Here is a 24,713-nt window from a genome sequence, read left to right as displayed (position 1 = left end):
TTTTATATTTTGCTGACTGGATGTCGAAATGGGCACGAAGAATGTCCTTAGATTTAGAAGTTATCTTATATTGTATTCAATATTTTACTCACGTGTATTTTGGCGGTTTTCTCTAACATTGCACGGTACTTTGAGAGACATCTATACCTGCCACCCATTTACACAATCGTTGCATCTTTTATTTCCTGTTCACATATCTGATGTTGATAAAGAAGAAAAAAAAAAGACATAAACAAACCTAGTTCTTTGAGATTTTTTGACGATTGATTGTATGTATCATGTTGTATCCAACATACAAGATTTAATTGCAGGGGTGAAAGGGTATATTTTACATCATTTCAAGGACTTCAGCCTCCCTGCGTGGGTGCAAGATATACCATCTAAGGTACAACACTGAGGATTTTTCTTTATCTTGGTAGCAATCACAATAACGTCATTAAAAACTTGAACTCGTGATAAAGTTATGATAAACAGTTTGAGTTTAAGTCTTATTCTTATAGATCTCCTAGTACAGGTTAATTGAGATACATCTAGGGACCTTCGTCATATTTGTTAGGGTCCGTATGGTGGGTGCTCTATTGTAATCACTCTGTCCCCCGTCAACACTTTCTATGGCACGCGATAACTCAAGTTTCCTTGGGAAGATTTTCATAAATTTTATACATAATACTTGGATTAGGTAGAGAAGTTACGGGGCTTTGAATTTTTAATAGCACTTTAATATGGCCTACATTAACTTGAGATTATTTAAGAAGATTTTCATGGAATTTAAAGGTAATGCTCGTATTCCAGTTGTAATCACTTTGTCAGTCAGTCCGTCAACACTTTCTATGACACGCGACAACTTAATTAAGTTTTCTTGGGAATATTTTCATAAATTTCATACCTAATACCGGGATTAGGCAGACGAAGACCCCTTCCGATTTCTGAATTTATCGCGGGGCCCTTTCTGACTTTTCGGTTTTCTGTTGCAAATTAAGTTTAAACCTTTAAACAAATTCAAATGCTTTCTGTAATAAAACCACAATAAATTAATGTATTATGTACAAATATCGAAGGTTCTTACCATGAATGTTCCATGTTTTAACCCTTTCCGTAACTTTTAAGAATCAAATGTATGCCCTGTTCAGGGATCATTTCATATCTAGATACACACAATTCACTTCTGCCGCCGGTGATTTAATCACCTTTGTACAGAATTACCGGCGCATGGTCAGGTACCCTTATATTTCTCTATTTCAAAACTTCAATTCTTAACGTTTCAGCTTTCATGCACAGTATATAAAACCCAATGGAGCGGTTAACTCATCATTGTCTTTGGTCTTCATAAATTGTTGTCAACAGTCTATGTGTAGAGAATCAATAGACATGGAATTCTTAGGTAACACCCCGCCGGTCTTTATTGTAGTCTTTATATATCTTCTTCGGTGAAATTAAAGTTTAAAATTTATTATTGCCAAATTGGTTGTTGAATCTATAATCAATAAAGTTTAAGCAAAAGTGGACAATTGATAAAACAAAATAAAAGGAAGCTTCTTAAACATAGATCTGCATTATGTAGTATTTACATATTCTACTGCTGGTTCTGAGAAAATATAGGTAAATAGTTCTGGTCATATGTAGAGGCGGATCAAACAATTTTGGAAGAGGGTCCTAGGTCCACGTTGAGGATTTCAGTGGGTCCAGAACATCACAACACTCCCGAAAGCCGATAAGTTTCACTATTTGTTCATTAGTAAATGATGTTTATAAATGAGATTTATAAAGACATTTTTTTTAATTTGATGCTATTAAAATTTCCAAAACTATGTTCCGGATGACAAAGAAAACAGACAAATTTAAAGCATGAGTCGTGTGAAATGCGAAAGCCCTATAGGGACCCCATTGTCCATTTCCCGTCAACACAATCTGATAAAAATCAGCTCCGCGATCCGCTCCCTTTTTATGTTGTCTTTACACGAGGATCTTTCGTGTAGCGCCAATCATAAATGGGGGAGAGAAAAAAATACCCCCCCCCCCCCAAAAAAAAAGAGAGGAAGGATTCTATTGACTCTATAATGTTTAACGTCCCTCTCGAGAATATTTCACTCATATGGAGACGTCACCATTGCCGGTGAAAGGCTGCAGAATTTAGGCCTATGCTTGGCGCTTACGGCCTTTGAGCAGGAAGAAATCTTTATCGTGCCACAACTGCTGTAATACGGGACCTCGGTTTTTGCGGTTTCATCCAAAGGACCACCCCATATAGTCGCCTCTTACGACAAGCAGGGGGTACTGAGGACCTATTCTAACCCAATCTCTCACCAGAGGGCGTATTACGCTGCGCTGTACTGTATTAGTGGAGCGTAGCGGGAACGATAACTCTGGGTAGTGATTGATTCTAACCCGGATCCCCAAAGATTGGTTGTGAGACATGAACTCGCTCCGTTTTATCACAACGTTTTCAGTAAGAGACATCTATATATTTTGGGGGATAACTTAGTATATTTTTATGTATATCTATCGTGGTACCATGACTCAAACAGTTTTCATCGTAACACATTTCAAATGTTATACAAAGGGAGTTAATTATAAGAGAAAGACAAATTAATTTGAGTCCCGCATTGAAAATACGGAAGTCCTTCAGGAATCACATTGTCATCTCTCCGTTATCACTTTCCTTGTAACACGATATCTTGAATATAGTTTTCAACATAAAGTTTTCATGTTTTAAACAAAGGGAGGTGACCTTTTATGGAAGAAACAAAGATTTCAGGGTCATGAGGTCAAGGTTAAGTCCTTTACTATGCTTTCATTACGACTCAATAAGTTGGGACAGTGTTCAACATAAATGCCCACGAAAGCTCGAAAGCTTATTTCCAATGGGGTCCTTTTGATGTACGGATGTTTGCGCAAGGGGGTCATTTATGTGGGAGGAAACTGGAGTACTCCGAGGAAACCCACATGTCCAAGCGGGTGACTGCCATACCTTCTCACATACAACTACTGCCGATCGCAAGGATCGAACTCGGGTCGCAGCGGTGAGAAGCGAGAGCGCTACCTGGACACACCCTCATTTCAGTCACTAAAACACTTAATTATGCGACATTAGTAATTCTAGTAACGTGTAATTTCTTGGTGGACCCTTTCTGAGTGGGTTCATTTAGTAATAGTGTATACCCACCCCCTTTAATATATGAGGGTTGTCCTAGAAAATTGTAGATATTCATGACCTCCACAAAAGGTAACTATCTTTTAACCTTCTTCCCCTAAGTAAAGAATGAAATGAAGACTGTTGTTGCTGTTTCATAATGTGTTTTATCATTGGAAATACACTCATTCATCTCTTACCTTGTAAGCAACATAACAATCAGTTTCATATGAACATACACAAAAAGAAGTGTTTCAACATTTCTTGATAAAATATCACCAACTTCAAACTTGCAACAAACATAAATTTCCTCTAAAACAGTGCATTTCTTAGAAACTGTTAACAAATGGCAAGTACAAAATAAGTATACAAGCAATAATCATTAAGCTACAATAGCAATGACACAAATGAAGAATACTATATATTGGTTTTTAAATAGACATACAATCTATAGTGTATTATGAGATCTACCAAAAGCACCTTTCTGCACCAATAATGCATAACCTTGTATCTCTGTGGATTCCGATTTTCAGATCCTCATTATTTGTGCAACTTAACTGACATCACACCCCATGAAGTTATTGATACAGAAAATCATTGTGAATTGTTCATATGAAGAATACAAACTGTTGATATACAAAGAACACCAAGGAATTCTTGATATCAATAAAATTAATTTTTTATATAAAAAATAGGAAAACAAGCCTCACATTCTGACAAAGTTAAAAATGACAGACAGGTGGAATGTAACAGTGCCTGTAACATTATATTGAAAATTGTGTATATTCCACTGAAAAATATATTGAAAGTTTAAAAGACTCTGCATGATTATAATGTCACACTGTATTGATTCACGTCAAGAAAAGTCTCATTGACAAGATCAATGCTTGGTTCCTTGCATCACCAATTCATCTCTCAGTTGAGATAGCTGTTTTGCAATAAATACAAAGAAACTATCTATTCAATTGTCTTAATAATGCAACATAAATAATCCTCATCTTATAATTAGGTTTTTCTGCATTACTTACATATGAAGGAAACCTATTTCTGTGTAAATCATTTGATAAACTAATGTAATGAAATTCAGCGATGAAAATTTTCTTTAGTTCCTATTTACATTGTACTTTTTGAATGGGGAGCATATATTACCATTGATATCATGATTCCAAGAATTTGAAGCATTGAAGAAATACAAAAAAAATCTGTATATCAAGAATTCAAATTCTTATCATAAATGATTCTAAGGAATATTTTTGAATAGCATCAATAATTCAAATATTTTTATCAGTAATTTTGAACCTTTGAATTACACAAATTCAAATTCTTGATATCAAATATTCCATTTATGGATTTCAAAACCCACACGGCATCAATCATTCAAATTCTGTATATCATGAATTCAATTAATCTAAATAAACAATAATAGATATCCAATTCAACAAATAATTATTGATATTAAAACTCTAATTCTTGGTGTCAACAGTTATCTATTGGTACATTGTATCAACAACTAAGCAATAAATACTAGCAGTAAAATGGAAACCCATAATATCCCCTTATTACCAATTTTGGCATAGAATGGCTATTTTCATGCAGTTTTTCTTTTTGAATACATTGAACATCGCCTTTGACAAACTTTTATACTTATGTTATAGAAGATCTATCTTTCCAGTACATGATGAATAGAAAAAGTTTGCTTGTTCAAAGCTTTGATCTTTTTTTTTTTTAGGAAATCAATCTTCACAAAAATTAGCACTTTAATTAAATATTTAAATATGTATATAAATTGAAAAAATTGTGTCACTGTTGATGCTATATACGGCTTTAAAATTCAAAGATTTATTGGGTGTGTGTGTGATATTATGTATAGCCTTTCTTCAGTGTTTTGGTTTTTTTTGGGGGGGGGGGGGGGGTGTGTGCATACTATATGGGTTTTTGGGGTGTGTGTGTGTGTTGCATACTACGTGGGTTTTTTTTTTGGGTGTGTGTGTGTGTGCGTACTATATGTTTTTTCGGGGGGGGGGGGGGGGGGGGGGGGGGGGTGTTGCATACTATATGATTATTTGGTGTGTGTGTGTGTGTACTACATGCTTTTTTGGGGAGGGGGGGGGGTTGCATACTATATTTTTTTTGGGGGGGGGGAGGGTGTACTGTATGTTTTTTTGGGGGAGGTGTACTATATGGTTTTTTCGGGGGAGGGGGTGCATATTATATGGTTTTTGGGGCAGTGCTTACTATATGGTTTATTTTGGGGGGTGCATACTATGTTTTTTTGGGGGGTGGGTGCATATACTATATGTTTTTTTGGGATGGGTGGGATGTGTACTATATGTTTTTTTTTAGGGGGTACGTACAATATGGTTTACTCACATTGCAAAGCAGAGATGCACATGACATGTTACATGAACCAAAACAAGAAACTAAATCACTCATCCAAGCAGCTGTATTTTCCCAAAAGGCACATAAATATTTCAAACTCATATTGTAGTTCTACCCTTGCCCCTGGGTCATGGTGCAAACAACACTGACGTTACACATGGATGATTGCACATTAATTTAACATAATGGTTACATAGTGGTTCCTAACATGTATAGAGTTAATTTGTAAAGCTATGACCCTGCCCTTAATCCGGGGGTCATTATGTTAGCAGGTAATGTCAATCAATACTACATCAGGATGCAAGTATATTTTCATTAATCATAGCCTTGTTCATGAAAAAAAAAGATTTTTCAATAGTTTTCCAATATATTCTTTTATAAAACTTTAATTCCCTATTTTGGTCCCACCCTGACCTGGCCTGAACAAACTTGAATCCTAATTTGATCAAAAAGTACCTTTGTGGTTCTTAAAAAAGATTTTCAATGAATTTCCTTCCTAAAAACTTTAATCCCACACACTTAGTTTGCAAATTCGATCCTTCAGGGGAAAAGCTTTTCTATTTTGACTGCTACATTTTTTTTTAGAAAAAAGAATTATTTGAACATTCCGGCCTATTTGTTAGTTATTTCCCTTGCAAAGCCCTTCACTTTGACCAAATTTCTATCCCTTTAACCAAGAATGCTTACTGGCTAGTTTGTTTGAAATAGGCTCAATGGTTCTTGAGAAGTAAAAATGTGAAACGTTTACAGTTGGCAAATTTCAAGGAGAAAACCTCACTTGAGCTTTCAGCTTTGGTACACTAAAAATCAACCTATATAGTAACAACAAAATATATAACTCTGGAATTGCAAGGGTTTCTCCAGCAATTAAACATAATTTGTATGCATATGATTGAGCATCGAATTTAGCAGCAGCAAATGGGGAAAACAGAATGTCCTAAAACATCAAAATCTTCAAAAACATCCTTTACAAAACACATAAAACACATATCTGAAATCTTCTGTTGAATATCATCAGTGAAAACTATTAGTGATGTAACAAATGCAAACATTCATAGCCAGCACCTACTGTATGTGTAATTATGTTAGGATTCAAATTTTAGCAGCTTTGGCAATGAAGCAAGAGCACTAATTTATGGTTGTGCTGAAATAAGAAATTCTTTTTTCCTCTATTATCGTAGATAGAAGAAGCACTAAATCATGATTATGCCAAATAGTGCATCAACTCTAATTGTGCCAAATTTTAAATACACTAAGGCAATAAAAAATTAATTACTTGGTTCTTAGGCCCACCCATATTTGTTTTGAACAATGTGCATTAACCATTTTTATCCTTAAATAAATAAAATAAAATTATCCCTTAAAAATAAAATCCAGAATCCCCGACCACATTTTAGATACTCCCGTCAGTAAAATGTTTGTCTAAGTCTGGGTCATTCCCATGTTTATGTAAACAGTTAAAATTTTGCAAATGGCCAGCAGGGGTAAGAAGTTCAAAATATTTCATTGCGATGGCATTCATATTTGTACAGATACGGTAAGGCATAATGGTTATTGTGCCGTGGCACATTGTGGGATATTTTTCTGATGATTACTCTATGCCAGAACTTTTTAAAAGTTGCAAGTTTAGAAAAATTCTTTGTTTTTTATGAGATAAAAAAGAAAAAAACTGCCCTCCCTTATCTATTTTTGACAAAATTGGTTGGAGAACCAAGTGATTATTTTTTTTGGCCTACAACAGGAATATATACAGTACTCAATATAAAACCTATTAGTCTGTGTAGACTGATACATAATTTGTCTGTTCATTCTATTCAAACACTTTACAGTAAGGCTATGGTTGTTTACCCAAATAAAGTGGCAAGTGTTGATCAACAAACAAAATAATTGTACATTTACCTTTTCAAAAATAAAACATTAACAAACAGCTTTAACAGAGTAAATGAATAAGCAACTAGATTTGATGTCATGAAATAAAAATCATAATTACATCATTTATAGACATGAACACTCCGATAAAATGTTTAGATTTGATAATCTCACTTAGTGTTGAAAAACCTCTATTAAAAAATCTGATTTTCTTTTGTACTGTATATTGTAAAATCTTAAACTGTACCAACTTATCTTATATCATATAAAATGAGTACAACTTATCTTATATCATATAAAATGAGTACAAATTACTTTCATTCCTTACAACTTACTTCTCTAAAAAATGCATTTGATGTAATTTGATGAACAGTTATTATATTGAAATAAATTTGAATTTTTTATGACATAAAGCAATATAGTTCTAGCAACAAAATGGAATCAGAAGAGCTAAAGGTATTGTCACTGTGATACCAGGGTATTGAAATATTTTGTGAGATTGTGTGCAAAATTATCTGTGTTTGTGAATGTTAATAGGGAGAGGTTAATTCGAAGTTGTATATAAAAGTACCATAAAATATGTTCATATCACAAACAATTATTTCAGATGTACAAGGATTTACTTAAAAAATGACAGAATTTATAAAATTGCAAATATTTTCTTAAAACTAATTATCGTCTAAGAATTTCAGTCACAGTGTAATAGCCCATAGAATGTTGTAAAATAAATATATACAAATATAAACTGACATTTAATTACCAGCAAAATGATCACTTAACACTAACAAAACCATTGCATTCAAATCAAGATAAAAGAAAAAACAACAACATAAGATCAATGCTGATAGTGACTATTCGGTTCCATATCAATAATCATGTTTGTATCTACAGTATCAAAGCAAAGCAAGGTGCATTAAAACTGTGCAACAAGAAGAGAAAAATGCCAGAACGTAATAATAACAAACACAACCTAATCATGCCCATAGGAAAACAAACACAACCTCACCATGTCCATAGCAAAACAACGATTAAATACGATAAATGTTTTATCCAAATAGTAATGTGTATAAATCAAAGTATACTACATGTATAGTGAATTACACAACCCGACAGGAAATTCTAATCACTGCAACTCAAAGTGTATTTCTGAAGCTTCACCGTTATTGATGATGAGCATTTCCACTAATCACAGCAAATCTAAAAATTCCTTTACTGTGACCTTTACACGTAATACATTCATATATATATATATATATCACAGATTAATACAGAGTGTATGAGATGTGTAATTTCACTCCTACAAAAGGAATTAGCTTTATCACAGGCACTTTGGTAAAGCACGAAGTTTTCAGCATGACAAAATTTACTTCATTACTTCATTGCATGTCTTCCTGGTGACAGAAATTTTCCTTGATACACCTTCACTCATCCAGGGTGAAAAAAAAATCTCATTCCAGATGATTCAGTATACAGTCATGAACTAAATACAAAGAAGTGCATATTGCTTAATTTACATTGTTTATGATTGATTATGCTGACTGAATATCTAGTATTGCAAACATTGTACATGTAGATAATATTACAATCAAGATTTATTGCTATATCATCAATTATTTATCAGCTCTCAGTAACACTGAAAGGGATCAAGGCAACAAAATGGAAGCCCTCCTTGTTCACAAGGATGTGTCCAATATTGATCTCCTCCACATGGACGTCTTTAGGACGAATTTCCTCCTTCACCTCCAGTTCATCAGAGTCACTGTTAAGTTTGTGGATAATGATGGGGACTTTCAACATTTCAGCCATGGCACTAATTTCTAAATGGTCCGCCCATTTGTTGGCCTCAATACAACTTAGGAATGACGCCCACGTCTCAGTAACAAAGTCTTTGTAAGTACTGGAATTGCTTTCAAGGTATTTCTTGAGATTTTTCCTGAGTGTGGCAACATCCCAACCATTATTTAACTCGCATAGTTTCAAAATACAGTGGTAGAAACAGCTGCCATCTTTAGGCACATCCTCCACCCGCCAGCCTTTTTTCTGAGCCGCTTCTTTCATATCTTTCATGTATTCATTGCAATCAGGCTGACTCTCATCTTTGTCCACTACAGAATTTTCCTGTATTAAAAAACAAATCAACACTTTGAGTTTTTCCTACATACATGTATAGTTTAAACATGTAGTAATTGTATTTGACCAGCAACATATCTATAAAGGTAAATAATGGTAATTTTTCCTCTTTTATATTCATTTGACTTGATATAATTCACCACCTATAGTCGCTTTTAAGAAAATATTATTGAAATCATCCATTGGATCTGATCTCAAATATGATGTTGCTACATTGGAAAGCAATTGAAAGATTTGATTTTAATCGGATAGTTTCAAAAAATTTCTCTTTAACACTTATGTTATTATGCACAGTATGAAACTGAACCTCTTGATAGCACATACTATGTGGCAAATGAAAGGCCATTCACTGACCACTCGAAAGAGTCTTTTAGAATTTCATCTGACAAAATGGTAGGTACCCTATAGTGATCCTTCATGTGACTTCAAATATTGCAATGCATTTATCAGGATAGTGTATAACAATATCCAAGTGCCATCTTATTTCATCTATCAGAATGTAAAACTTATACGGTACCAATTTTGATGCACCAGATGCGAATTTCGACAAATAATGTCTCTTCAGTGATGCTCAACCGTAATGTTTGAAATCCGAAATAACTATGAAGTTTTAGAGCTAAATACATGTATAGCCAAAACCAGCGTGCCAAAAAAGTGGAGCCATGACTGTAGAAATGATTCTGAATGATAAGTATAAAACTGTAAACTGATTGGACATTCCGTGACCGAAAGGTCGCCATATAGTAATTAGAAGTCTTGTTCTTTCTATGACAAGTTAAGTTAATGAAATCTTTCAAACCTTGAATACAGATTCTGTTTGAGCAATTGTGTCGAGTTCATGTACGTCTGCCACAGTGCTACACTCACTGGACTTCTGAAAAAATCAGAGACTTATAAAACGAAATTCAAAGGATGCTTACAACATGAATTTAACATATTGTACCCTCATGGTTCTTAAGAAGAAGATTTTTAAAGAATTTCTATAACGTGATATTCCAAACATACAAGTTCTCTTGTGTCCCATCATAGTGTACCTTATTAGTTTTTAAGAAATATATTCTTTAAAATGTCTTTATATACATGTATTCCCATAGAAAACTTTAAACTCTCTTCTGGCCCCACCTTAGCCTCTGGACTCATAGTTTCACTAAACTTGAATCTTCATTATATAAGGACACTTTCATTACATATTTGGCTTTTCGGGTTCAACAGTTCTTGAAAAGATTTTTGAGCAACCCATCCTATTTACAATTTTTATTACTTATTTCTCCTTGGAAGACCCTTCATTTGAATGAACTTGAAAGTTTGGTTGAAATTGGTGGTGGTTCATAAGACGTTGAAAATGTAAAAACAGCTCACAGACAAACTTTGGTCAGAAAAATTCACTTGAAGTTTTCAATTCTGGTGAGCTAAAAATAGCAAATATGTTTGACAGCTTCAAATATGCAGTTACATGTAACCACATTCAAAAGATTCCAAATGTTGAACAAGAAATCTAGCATACCTTGCTGCTGGAGTTTCCATTTTGTTGAGCTTCAGCACTGCTCCCTGTCCCGGTTAGCAGTCCCTGCAATGTTAGGTTACATCAACATACAGAGATTTTGACATATGGTACCTAAATTTCATTTTATTAAATCAAAACCTCTTCATCATGTTCACTCATAGCTATTTACATGTGTGTGTGTGTGTGTGTGTATGTGTGTGTGTGTGTGTGTACAATCAAATAACTGTTTATCTGTCTTATTGTTGTTTATAGTAATAACTGTCTATCTTATTGTTGTTTATAGTAATAACTGTCTGTCTTATTGTTGTTTATAGTAATAACTGTCTGTCTTATTGTTGTTTATAGTAATAACTGTCTGTCTTATTGTTGTTTATAGTAATAACTGTCTATCTTATTGTTGTTTATAGTAATAAATGTCTGTCTTATTGTTTTTTATAGTAATAACTGTCTGTCTATCTTATTGTTGTTTATAGTAATAACTGTCTTATTGTTGTTTATAGTAATAACTGTCTATCTTATTGTTGTTTATAGTAATAACTGTCTGTCTTATTGTTGTTTATAGTAATAACTGTCTATCTATCTTATTGTTGTTTATAGTAATAACTGTCTGTCTTACTGTTGTTTATAGTAATAACTGTCTATCTATCTTATTGTTGTTTATAGTAATAACTGTCTATCTATCTTATTGTTGTTTATAGTAATAACTGTCTGTCTTATTGTTGTTTATAGTAATAACTGTCTATCTATCTTATTGTTGTTTATAGTAATAGCTGTCTGTCTGTCTTATTGTTGTTTATAGTAATAACTGTCTGTCTTATTGTTGTTTATAGTAATAACTGTCTATCTTATTGTTGTTTATAGTAATAACTGTCTGTCTTATTGTTGTTTATAGTAATAACTGTCTATCTTATTGTTGTTTATAGTAATAACTGTCTATCTTATTGTAGTTTAGAGTAATAACTGTCTGTCTTATTGTTGTTTATAGTAATAACTGTCTGTCTTATTGTTGTTTATAGTAATAACTGTCTATCTTATTGTTGTTTATAGTAATAACTGTCTATCTGTCTTATTGTTGTTTATAGTAATAACTGTCTATCTTATTGTTGTTTATAGTAATAACTGTCTGTTTTATTGTTGTTTATAGTAATAACTGTCTATCTTATTGTTGTTTATAGTAATAACTGTCTGTCTGTCTTGTTGTTGTTTATAGTAATAACTGTCTGTCTTATTGTTGTTTATAGTAATAACTGTCTGTCTTATTGTTGTTTATAGTAATAACTGTCTATCTTATTGTTGTTTATAGTAATAACTGTCTGTCTTATTGTTGTTTATAGTAATAACTGTCTATCTTATTGTTGTTTATAGTAATAACTGTCTATCTTATTGTTGTTTATAGTAATAACTGTCTGTCTGTCTTATTGTTGTTTATAGTAATAACTGTCTATCTTATTGTTGTTTATAGTAATAACTGTCTATCTATCTTATTATTGTTTATAGTAATAACTGTCTATCTTATTGTTGTTTATAGTAATAACTGTCTGTCTTATTGTTGTTTATAGTAATAACTGTCTATCTATCTTATTGTTGTTTATAGTAATAACTGTCTGTCTTGTTGTTTATAGTAATAACTGTCTGTCTTATTGTTGTTTATTGTAATAACTGTCTATCTTATTGTTGTTTATAGTAATAACTGTCTATCTTATTGGTTTTTATAGTAATAACTGTCTGTCTTATTGTTGTTTATAGTAATAACTGTCTGTCTTATTGTTGTTTATAGTAATAACTGTCTATCTTATTGTTGTATATAGTAATAACTGTCTGTCTTATTGTTTTTTTATAGTAATAACTGTCTATCTTATTGTTGTTTATAGTAATAACTGTCTATATATCTTATTGTTGTTTATAGTAATAACTGTCTATCTTATTGTTGTTTATAGTAATAACTGTCTGTCTTATTGTTGTTTATAGTAATAACTGTCTATCTTATTGTTGTTTATAGTAATAACTGTCTGTCTATCTTATTGTTGTTTATAGTAATAACTGTCTGTCTTATTGTTGTTTATAGTAATAACTGTCTATCTTATTGTTGTTTATAGTAATAACTGTCTATCTTATTGTTGTTTATAGTAATAACTGTCTGTATGTCTTATTGTTGTTTATAGTAATAACTGTCTATCTTATTGTTGTTTATAGTAATAACTGTCTATCTATCTTATTATTGTTTATAGTAATAACTGTCTATCTTATTGTTGTTTATAGTAATAACTGTCTATCTTATTGTTTTTTATAGTAATAACTGTCTGTCTTATTGTTGTTTATAGTAATAACTGTCTGTCTTATTGTTGTTTATAGTAATAACTGTCTATCTTATTGTTGTATATAGTAATAACTGTCTGTCTTATTGTTTTTTTATAGTAATAACTGTCTATCTTATTGTTGTTTATAGTAATAACTGTCTATATATCTTATTGTTGTTTATAGTAATAACTGTCTATCTTATTGTTGTTTATAGTAATAACTGTCTATCTTATTGTTGTTTATAGTAATAACTGTCTATCTATCTTGTTGTTTATAGTAATAACTGTCTGTCTTATTGTTGTTTATAGTAATAACTGTCTATCTTATTATTGTTTATAGTAATAACTGTCTGTCTGTCTTATTGTTGTTTATAGTAATAACTGTCTATCTTATTGTTGTTTATAGTAATAACTGTCTGTTTTATTGTTGTTTATAGTAATAACTGTCTATCTTATTGTTGTTTATAGTAATAACTGTCTGTCTGTCTTATTGTTGTTTATAGTAATAACTGTCTATCTATCTTATTGTTGTTTATAGTAATAACTGTCTATCTTATTGTTGTTTATAGTAATAACTGTATCTTATTGTTGTTTATAGTAATAACTGTCTATCTTATTGTTGTTTATAGTAATAACTGTCTATCTTATTGTTGTTTATAGTAATAACTGTTTATCTGTCTTATTGTTGTTTATAGTAATAACTGTCTGTCTTATTGTTGTTTATAGTAATAACTGTCTATCTTATTGTTGTTTATAGTAATAACTGTCTGTCTGTCTTATTGTTGTTTATAGTAATAACTGTCTGTCTTATTGTTGTTTATAGTAATAACTGTCTGTCTATCTTATTGTTGTTTATAGTAATAACTGTCTATCTGTCTTATTGTTGTTTATAGTAATAACTGTCTATCTGTCTTATTGTTGTTTATAGTAATAACTGTCTGTCTTATTGTTGTTTATAGTAATAACTGTCTGTCTTATTGTTGTTTATAGTAATAACTGTCTATCTTATTGTTGTTTATAGTAATAACTGTCTGTCTTATTGTTGTTTATAGTAATAACTGTCTATCTTATTGTTGTTTATAGTAATAACTGTCTATCTTATTGTTGTTTATAGTAATAACTGTCTGTCTATCTTATTGTTGTTTATAGTAATAACTGTCTATCTTATTGTTGTTTATAGTAATAACTGTCTATCTTATTGTTGTTTATAGTAATAACTGTCTATCTATCTTATTGTTGTTTATAGTAATAACTGTCTATCTTATTGTTGTTTATAGTAATAACTGTCTATCTTATTGTTGTTTATAGTAATAACTGTCTATCTATCTTATTGTTGTTTATAGTAATAACTGTCTATCTTATTGTTGTTTATAGTAATAACTGTCTATCTATCTTATTGTTGTTTATAGTAATAACTGTCTATCTTATTGTTGTTTATAGTAATAACTGTCTGTCTATCTTATTGTTGTTTATAGTAATAACTGTCTGTCTTATTGTTGTTTATAGTAATAACTGTCTGTCTTATTGTTGTTTATAGTAATAACTGTCTATCTTATTGTTGTTTATAGTAATAACTGTCTATCTGTCTTTGGCTCAAGTGAGCTAAAAAAAAATTAATAAATAAACGATAAGGGGGGATCCAATCTAATTAAAATTAGAGGTTAGATCCGCTCACATACTCGCTACACAAACATCTAACAACATCCCGTAGAGGGTCACATCAGAGGTCAAATTTGCATGAAAAATTAACCAATCGCTACAAAGGTGGAATGTCATCGGCATCCAATGAAAATCCTCATTATATACTGTATTTGGTTACTTATCAAAGATGGCGACCGATGAAGAAATGGAAGCGATTAAAACCGCTTTGAATATATTTGATATCGAGGATTTGAAAATGAACAAAAACAGTTACTTAAATGTCATCTTTGCTGAAGTATACATGAACAGATCCCCCGATGTCACCATAGTTTAAAATTTAAACAAAACACGCGATAAATAAGTCACGATCGTGGGTGCCGCCATTTTCTTCTCTTCCTTGTGTAAACAATACATGGAATTGTGGGATAATACCCTATCGATATGAAGGGGGAAATTTGATTGGCTGTTGCAAATTTTACCTCTGACGTGACCCTCTATGGGATGTTGTTAGATGTTTGTGTAGCGAATATATGAGCGGATCTAACATCTAATTTTAATTAGATTGAGGGGGGATCCTTACAGTACCTTTGTATAAAGTACTACATATAGTACTAATTGTATACAGATTCTTTCTATACAGTACTAATATGGTACTACTTATATTTAGTACCTATCTATATAGTACTAATTGTATACAGAACCTTTCTATAAAGTACAAATATGGTACTAATTGTATATAGAACCTATCTAGTATCTATACAGTACTAATATGGTACTAATTGTATATAGTACCTTCTATACAGTACTACATGTAATACTAATTGTATATAGTACCTTTCTATACAGTACTACATATAGTACTAATTGTATACAGAACCTTTCTATACAGTACTAATATGGTACTAATTGTATATAGTACCTTTCTATACAGTACTACATGTAATACTAATTGTATATAGTACCTTTCTATACAGTACTACATATAATACTAATTGTATATAGTACCTATCTATACAGTACTACATATAATACTTATTGTATATAGTACCTATCTATACAGTACTATATATAATACTAATTGTATATAGTACCTAACTGTACAGTGCTACATATGGTACTAATTGTATATAGTACCTTTCTATACAGTACTACATATGGTACTAATTGTATATAGTACTTTTCAATACAGTACTACATATGGGACTAATTGTATATAGTACTTTTCTATACAGTACTACATATGGTACTAATTGTATATACATGTAGTACTTTTCTATACAGTACTACATATGGTACTAATTGTATATAGTACTTCTCAATACAGTACTACATATGGTACTAATTAATACCTATCTATACAGTACTACATATAATACTAATTGTATATGCCTCCTACAGTACTTACTGTAGTCTCTTCTTCACCTTCCAGCTCGTCATCTGCATTCTAGGGAATTGATTAAAACACAGTATCAATATCAGTCTATCATTAAGTCACTCCCATGCTTATTTATTCCCCCTTCAAATATTATTTTGTATGCATGATTGATTTGTCTATATTCCCCATTCAAGTATTTTTTACTCACAAAGACACATCACTTGCTTTAGATAAAAAGTACCACAAATTTTGACCAATGTATTTACCACTATTTGGGCCATAACAGTGAAGATTCTTTATTGTGCCATGTCTTCAAAGACATATGGGACTTCCATTTGCAAGGTCATATCCGGCAGACCCATGACTTTCCTCACAGACTCAAAATTACATCACTAAGTGAAGGAACAGTCACTACTTATGTTAAACGTCTTAGAATCAAAAATTTAACTTCAGACTTTCTAGTTGCAGATGCATGGGTGATGTGTCATTTGACTTATCTGATTCAATGAAGAAATCAATTTCAGCAAAGCAACAACAATTAATACATCACACTGCAATAGAGATCCAACAGTTACTATCTGTATCATTTATACAATTTCAGATGACCAAGAAGTTTCTGCATCAAAATGCTTATGCAACTGAGTCTGTGTAAATACTTCTTCATCTTTCTCTTCAGCAGTTTGTTGCAGGAACTAGGAACACCTGATTCTGAATATTTATCAATAATATGAGGGCGAATCAATAAGTTACCAGCCTATCCCATTTCCAACTCACCGAGACGGTCATGATTTTCATGCCTTGTTTCAATACATGTTTTACACATGGGTACAAAATTACACGTGTATCAAGTCATTCTTTAATAAGATATTGAATGTCAAACATGACTAGTGATGCAAAGGCATGCTTTTAATCTAAAGTTGAGTATCGTGCTATAATTCGTTACTTGTATTTAAAAGGTAAAACAAGCAAGGAAATACACGGCGAGTTAGCTGATGTTTATGGGTCTTTTGCACCACCTTATGCTCAGGTTGAATTCTGGGTAGGGGAATTCAAACGCGGTAGAATGTCTTTAGAAGATGAAGCCAGGTCTGGATGCCCAATGGATGCCATCGACTTAGAAATGTGTAATTAAGTTCTGGATCTGGTATACTCTGATAGGCGAATTCAGGTGGAAGAAATAGCGCACGCATTGGGCATTTCACATGTTAGCGTTTCAACAATCTTACATGATCGTTTAGGTATGCGCAAGCTTACAGCCATTGGGTCCTCAAATCCCTTAGCGATGAGCAAATGGCAACCAGAGCATCAGTATGCAGCACCTTGTTGAAGCATTTTAGGTCAAAAGATAATTTTCTTTTGCGTCTGGTGATTGTAGATGAGACTTGGGTTCATTATTATGAGCCAGAGAATAAAGCACAGAGTCGTTAGTGGGTAGGGCCTGGGTTCCAGAGGCAAAAGAAGTTCAAGACGCAACCATCTGCTGGCAAGGTGATGGCCACAGTATTTTGGGGCACAAAAGGCGTTATTATGTTGGACTCTTTACCCAAGAGAAGTACAATAACTGGAGTGTACTATTCAAACTTGCTAGACCAGCTGAGAACCACCATCCGTGAAAAACACCGAGGTAAACTCTCTAAAGGTGTTTTGCTGCAACAGGACAACGCGAAAGTCCACACTTGCAATGGATGCTGTAAAGCGAAACGGGTATGAATTAATGCCACATCCTGCTTATTCGCCTGACCTAGCTCCTAATGACTTCTTCCTATTCCCAAACTTGAAAAAGGATATCCATAGACGTCATTTCCGATCTGATGAAAAAGTCGTGATGGCAGTTGAGGAGTGGGTCAATGGAAAGGACCCCAACTTTTTCAGTTCTGGGCTGATGGTACTTGAGCACCGTTGGTCTAAGTGCATCACACTAGAGGGCAATTACATTGAAAAAGAAAAGGTGGATCTCAACCGGAAATAATTAGGCTGGTTACTCACCCTCGTCTCGTAACATTTCCATGAATAACTGACCCTGCAAATTTTTTATCATGTGTTATAGTATAACACATTTGAATATGTGTTATAGGAACATGCACTTGCCAGTTAGTTTGCATTATGACCCCCACACGAAGAAAGAAGCTATAGTAGAGATCTAAAGATTCCTAATGGAATCTTTTAAAATCTTTAAATTCTACACTGCATTAGAGAGGACATTTCACACCAAAACTCACTTTATATAGTGAAAACTCATACATGTACAACAAAATTGGATCTCCATCAATGCCTAGATATTGGCTCAAAGCCAGCATTTTATTTAAAGCTGTTTTTCAGCCACTGTGCCTAATGCTAATGAGCTTGATGAATAAGTTTGAGTGCCTATGTCGATTAGTTGGATTTTTTACTGCCTTAATCATATTTTCGGTTTCTTCATTCCTGTATTCACTATATCAGTGTCGGGAGATAGAGCAGTACCAGACGGATTCTACTCACCTTATCTACATTCACTATAACGTTATTATCACCAGGCATTCTACTCACCTTATCTACATTCACTATAACGTTATTATCACCAAGCATTCTACTCACCTTATCTACATTCACTATAACGTTATTATCACCAGGCACTACGTTCTCCGCATTCTCCACAATCGTCTTTATTCTACTTACCTTATCTACATTCACTATAACATTATTATCACCAGGCACTACGTTCTCCGCATTCTCCACAATCGTCTTTATTCTACTCACCTTATCTACATTCACTACAATAACGTTATTATCACCAGGCACTACGTTCCCCGCATTCTCCACAATCGTCTTGTTTTCTGTTAATAGAAAGTGGGAGCATTATACAGAAAATCAGGCCCTTTAAATATACATCATATAAATCTTGTAGTGTCTCAGATCTTTTCTTCATTTTGTAAACAGGATCTATAATATCATGTTACTGCCCATTTGGGTTAAAAGGGCATTATATAGCTGTTATTTTGTCAATAAAAATTGAATTCAATGAAAGTTGCTCTATATTATATATTTCAGTAATAACAGTAGTATTTAATTATTATTTCAAACACTCTTTAACCTCAAAGCAGGCACACGAATATGTAATTTTGGTGATCAAATAATTATTGTCTTGCATTAAGACAAGATATTTATTCCTTATAAATTTCTTTACACTAAAAGCGGTTATCTTATGTAGTTTATTAAGGTTTCTCTTTCTTTTCCACAAAATAAATGTTTTTTTAGTCATTAATATAATTATATCCCTATGCTATTGAGAGATTTTGAGGGGAAAAAAGTTGTCATCACTTTCACAGTTAATGCCCCTTTAAGTTGTTACTCTGACCTCGTTTTATTGCCCATCTTTACATACAGGTAATCAACTGACCTCGTTTTATTGCCCATCTTTACATACAGGTAATCAACTGACCTCGTTTTATTGCCCATCTTTACATACAGGTAATCATCTTTACATACAGGTAATCATCTTTACATACAGGTATTCAACTGCAGCATGATTGAAAGTAACACGTTCATCCAGAAATATTTACATTTCCGACCTTTTTGCTCTTGATATCTTTACCAATTGTAATTTCCTCGTGAATGTGTTGGAGTTGTGAACAATGCACATATGAATCTTGATAAATACTGCATGTCTATTTTAATGGGTGGGAAGGGAATTCTGACAGAAATGAAAGTAGATAATTTAAAAAAAAATATCGAATATTAAAAATATGTTTTATTTTTTAACTACATCATTATGATTCATGAAGCTATAATGCCCTTCATAAAGTATGCCAATGTGAAGTGTCACAATTCATACCCTCACATAGTTTCAATATATCTAATCAACACTCAATGGCATCCAGATGTAAATTTCCACCAATTCAAGAAATCTTTATAAACTTTAATGCGAAGTACAAGCACAATAACACTGAATCTGGACAGGCAGTACAACTAGTAATTTTAAAACAGGCGGACTTACTGGAAAATTGGAAGCAGATAATACTCGCATGCTGGTGATCATTATCGTCACTGTCTTTGTTTCTTCTCAAGACTCTATCCAACAATTTCTTGACTGAAAGAGAAGCATTATACACTGTACATATTACATGTACTTGGCAAAAATGGAATACATAATTTTGATAGTGCAGTGTTGATTTCATATTTGTTGTTTCATGACAAATATCTCAGATTGCAGTCATATGTAGTCCCTGAAGGAAATGCATGTTCTTACGCATTACAATTTTTTTAAAACATCTACTGTACAAATAACATGGAATGGGTGTGCAGTAGGGAAGTCAACGAGTAGTCAAGTACTCGACTATCACTCGGTCATACCGATCATTGACTAAATATTTCATAGTCCAGTACTCATTAAAAATAGCTTTTAAAATGTATATTGTTCATAAATCATAAACATTTCAGTATTTTTGTGAGTAAAAATGATGTAAGGGTAAATTCGTTCATGTGCAAATAAATCATTTGAGTTTGGATGTCGATCGATAAACATGCCTCCAAAATCTGCTGTTTGGACATACCTTATAATCAATCAGATCACGTGCTCATCTTTTTCCGTAACCGGTAAGAAGACTCGGACGTGGATCGGCGCAATAATTGCATCAAATCGATGCATTTCATTCGCCGGAAGCGCGCCTGTGGATGAGTAGTTAAAAGGCCAGAACTGAATCCCTGTATATTGTGTTATTTATATTTTCGCCACGGATTAATTTTGGTATCATTAACGTTTCATTCACTCTAATACATAAACATGTACGTGGAAAATGATAGTGGTAGAATACTTAATATATGTATGATATCTTAGATGCATTTGAAAATTCGCGTTTCATATTGTAACGTACGACTGTGACGTCAAAGTTGCATTTGTGTACACATGGCAACAGATTGATGGCGTCGATCCACATACGAGGTTCATTTGCGGTTACGAAAATAGCCGAGTAGTTTCAATTGATCGTATAATAGGGCTGAAACGATATGCCCCCTTCACGATACCATGCATATTGCAATTATACTTATGCCACGTTTCAATACTTTTAATACAATACAATTTACAGAAGAAACCAAAAATAACATTGAAGAAAAATTCAATTACCATGATTCAAAATCATAATTTCAAAAGCAAAATGTTTCCAAACTGCCAAACAGTCAGATGTATGTTGGCCCTGTAGTTTAAACTGATAAAGTTCATTATTTTCGTCAGACTCAAGGTAAACAGTCTGAACGTTCTGTGATGCTATTTTATCCCTCATGCAGGTAAAAATAATAAGTACAGGCCGAGCCTGATGTATTTTATTGAACCTGTTTGTAATAAACATATTGAACCGAGAATCAAGGCAATGAATCGAACATTGAATCGAGTGTTTATATTGAACATATTTCGGTGAATTATTTCAGTCCTACCGTAAGAGCAGAATTTTTACCGAGAATTTAATTTTGGCATTATTAGCGAAAGTGATGAGATCGCTAAAATTGAATATCACTAACAATTTACATGTATTCAATATCGGAGGTAATAGTTATCTTTCCTGGAAGTCTTGAAAATTAGCTCTTGCTAAATATATATACCCATTTTTATGGGAAAATTACTAAATTTGTGTCTCGCTAAAATTTCCACTTATATGAGGTGGAAATTTTAGCGAGACATAAAAAGATCTCGTGATGGAAATAATGGTGAAATGTACAATATGAGAAACTGAACTTACATGCTGTAGAAGGATACATTGTACATTGTAAATTGTGAACATACATTGGAAAGACCTTAACTTGTTTCTTTTTAAGCCTAAGTGCATTTTAGTTGTTGTTTGTACAACATTTCATTATCAAATCTCGGGATTCAGTTGCAAGTAGGCCCTAGGCGATAAGATTAATTATGGGTCTAGTGTGTAATGTGCTTTCATGTAAACACACACTCTCAAAGTTGGGTTAATTTCTTTGGGAAAATGTACGGTGCTCCCCTAAATTTTCTCAGAAAAAAAGCATGCCTATTTCGCGAAAAAAAAAAAAAAATTAAAACAGGAAAAAAAATATAATGAAATAAAAATTATAAACTAAAATACATAAATTTTATAGAATTATTATTTTGAAAATGATAATCAATTGAAATTAATTAAGCTAAAATGTTTATCTAAACTTAAGTATATATTTCAGAAAGATGACACAAGCCAATCAGATAATGCGACACGCAAAGTGATGTCACAACCTCCTTTGAGGCTGTCAATGGACGTAAAAGCTTGGGTACGATGAAATAAGTGGCAGAATACGACAAATGAAACGGATGGCATGGGATTTGGATGAGAGACATAAGTAGAACTACATTAGCCTGATGAGATATTCATTTTTTCGGCATTATTTGGTTCATCCTGGGGTTAGTTTGAAGGGACTGATTCACGATTTTACCCAAAATTTAGTTTTTCCCTTTTAATGATCAAAATCTACTGTCTAATGTGTTTGAAAGATTTCACATGAAAATTAAGGTTATACATCATCACAGAAGCTCATTATAGAGAGATTATTATTTGTTTTGTAAACAAAGATTGCGGTATGCTATTGTTTACGAAATTTTCAAAAGGAATGGATATCGATCCAAGTATTATTATATCTTTCACATTTCAAGCATTTTTGGGGTGAAATGTGTCATCTACAAGTCAAAATTTGTGACCATGCAAAATTAAGATGCATTATATTTCAAAATCAATATTTCACTTGTTTGTTTACATAAAAAGACTCGAGTCTTTGTTTACATAACACATATTTAAGGCTAAAATATAGCTCTCATTCTTGCATTCAGAAGGTCAAAATTTTGGCTGTTAACAATAAATCAGTTATATTTCTAATGTTTAACATCAAAAATGGAAAATATTTTTATCAAAAATCGTGAACCAGTCCCTTTAAACAAGAAATAGTTTCAATATGATGGTAATATTCAAGATATTAATAAAGGTTGATGAAAAATGATAATGATCCATTTTAGAATGATTGCACATGTATGAAGCGGTAAAATTCATTGTTACTTAGCTCAATGTCTTATGAACACATTGGAATAAAACAAATGGATTTTTTTTTTAACTTAGGAAAAAAAAGGAAAAGATGCATAAATTACATGTATCGTCATGGAATATTGATTATTCAACTTTATTTATTCACTGCTTTATTAAATTCATTGAAAAAGTTGCGTCTGTTTCGCTAGTTTCCTACATTCAATATGAGTGCCGTTAAAACACATGTGCAATTTTTATATTCCAGGCCTCTTTGCATCTAAACATTGTATTAGCCAGTCAATAAGAACCTGTCACTTTGGATGAGAAAGAAAAATACAAAACAAAAAGAAACAATCAAAATATGACTGAAATAGATTGAGAAATATATAAAGGAATAGATAAAACAAATAATGACTAACTACAGGTATGATCAACAGATTGTGGGCTGATCTAACATCCAATTTTAATTAGATTGTTGCATTTGCCTCAATTCTAAACCTATAGAAAACTGCATTCATTTTTGAGAGACAGAAAATATAAGCACCTCTTTTGTCATATTTCAATTGCCCCCGCCGATTTTCACACCTTCAGTATGAATGTTAATTTCAAATACCCAGATTAGCAGAGTCTGACCTCTCTTATGGTAAAAAAAAAGGAGCATTTTGGAATTTGCGTAGAATATACAAATTATACATAGGTTGGTCTTTGCATTATGTACAGTTCCGATAAACAATTTTGATAAAAATATTTTTTATTCAAAAGGAGAAAATCAAACAAGTGTAACAAGACAAATAAACTATTCCTTTATACAAAAAACCCCAAAAACTACTGAGGGGAGAGATATACATGTCACTGCACTTCCTAGAAACTACCAAGAGTGACAAAATGGTATCGGATTTTGCTCTGCCTGGTAGTTTTATAATAAACTGTTTTCTTTCGATTATTTGCAGATTTTCACTGTTAAAAGACATTTTGAAATAATTGCTCTAATTCCTGACAATGTTTACCTGTCCTACATCCCATGCCGAAATGACTTGCACGGTCTGTACGTTTCTAAGGGCATGGTTTGAACGATCTGCACATTTCTATGGGCGTGGTTTGATCATGTACGGAACAATTCTTGCACGAAAAGATTTGCAAAGAATGCTGAAAGGTCTGCACGAAACGCTGAACGGAATGGTAAACAGTTTGCACAGAACGGTGAACGGTTTGCACAGAATGCTGCACGGAACGCTGAATGGTTTGCACGGAATGAAACGAAACGCTTTGGAGGTGTAGTAGCATGCTTCAGGGTCTGTATACAAGATTTATGGCTCACGGCAGGTGTGACTGGTCGACAGGGGATGCTTACTCCTCCCACCTCTAGTGTGTCCAGGGGTCCGTGTTTGCCAAACTCTCTATT

General features: G+C 32.6%; 1 protein-coding gene across 1 annotated transcript in view; it reads right to left on the bottom strand.

Moving 5' to 3' along the window:
• LOC125652422 (uncharacterized) overlaps positions 1–24,713 on the bottom strand; it is a 50,422-nt gene that overhangs the window by 14,624 nt on the left and 11,085 nt on the right. The window contains exons 7-14 of the mRNA XM_048881620.2: positions 20,299–20,391; positions 19,062–19,138; positions 16,356–16,394; positions 11,013–11,075; positions 10,308–10,382; positions 9,013–9,496; positions 8,648–8,705; positions 7,046–7,105 (exon numbers count right to left, since the gene is read on the bottom strand). Coding sequence (XP_048737577.2) covers positions 7,046–7,105; positions 8,648–8,705; positions 9,013–9,496; positions 10,308–10,382; positions 11,013–11,075; positions 16,356–16,394; positions 19,062–19,138; positions 20,299–20,391 — 949 coding nt within the window. The remainder of the gene's footprint in view (positions 1–7,045; positions 7,106–8,647; positions 8,706–9,012; positions 9,497–10,307; positions 10,383–11,012; positions 11,076–16,355; positions 16,395–19,061; positions 19,139–20,298; positions 20,392–24,713) is intronic.

This window comes from Ostrea edulis, chromosome 5 (assembly GCF_947568905.1).
Source record: "Ostrea edulis chromosome 5, xbOstEdul1.1, whole genome shotgun sequence".
NCBI classification, from domain to species: Eukaryota; Metazoa; Mollusca; class Bivalvia; order Ostreida; family Ostreidae; genus Ostrea; species Ostrea edulis.
Note: the sequence above shows the minus strand (reverse complement) of the source record. Positions and strands in the feature narration are given on the sequence as shown.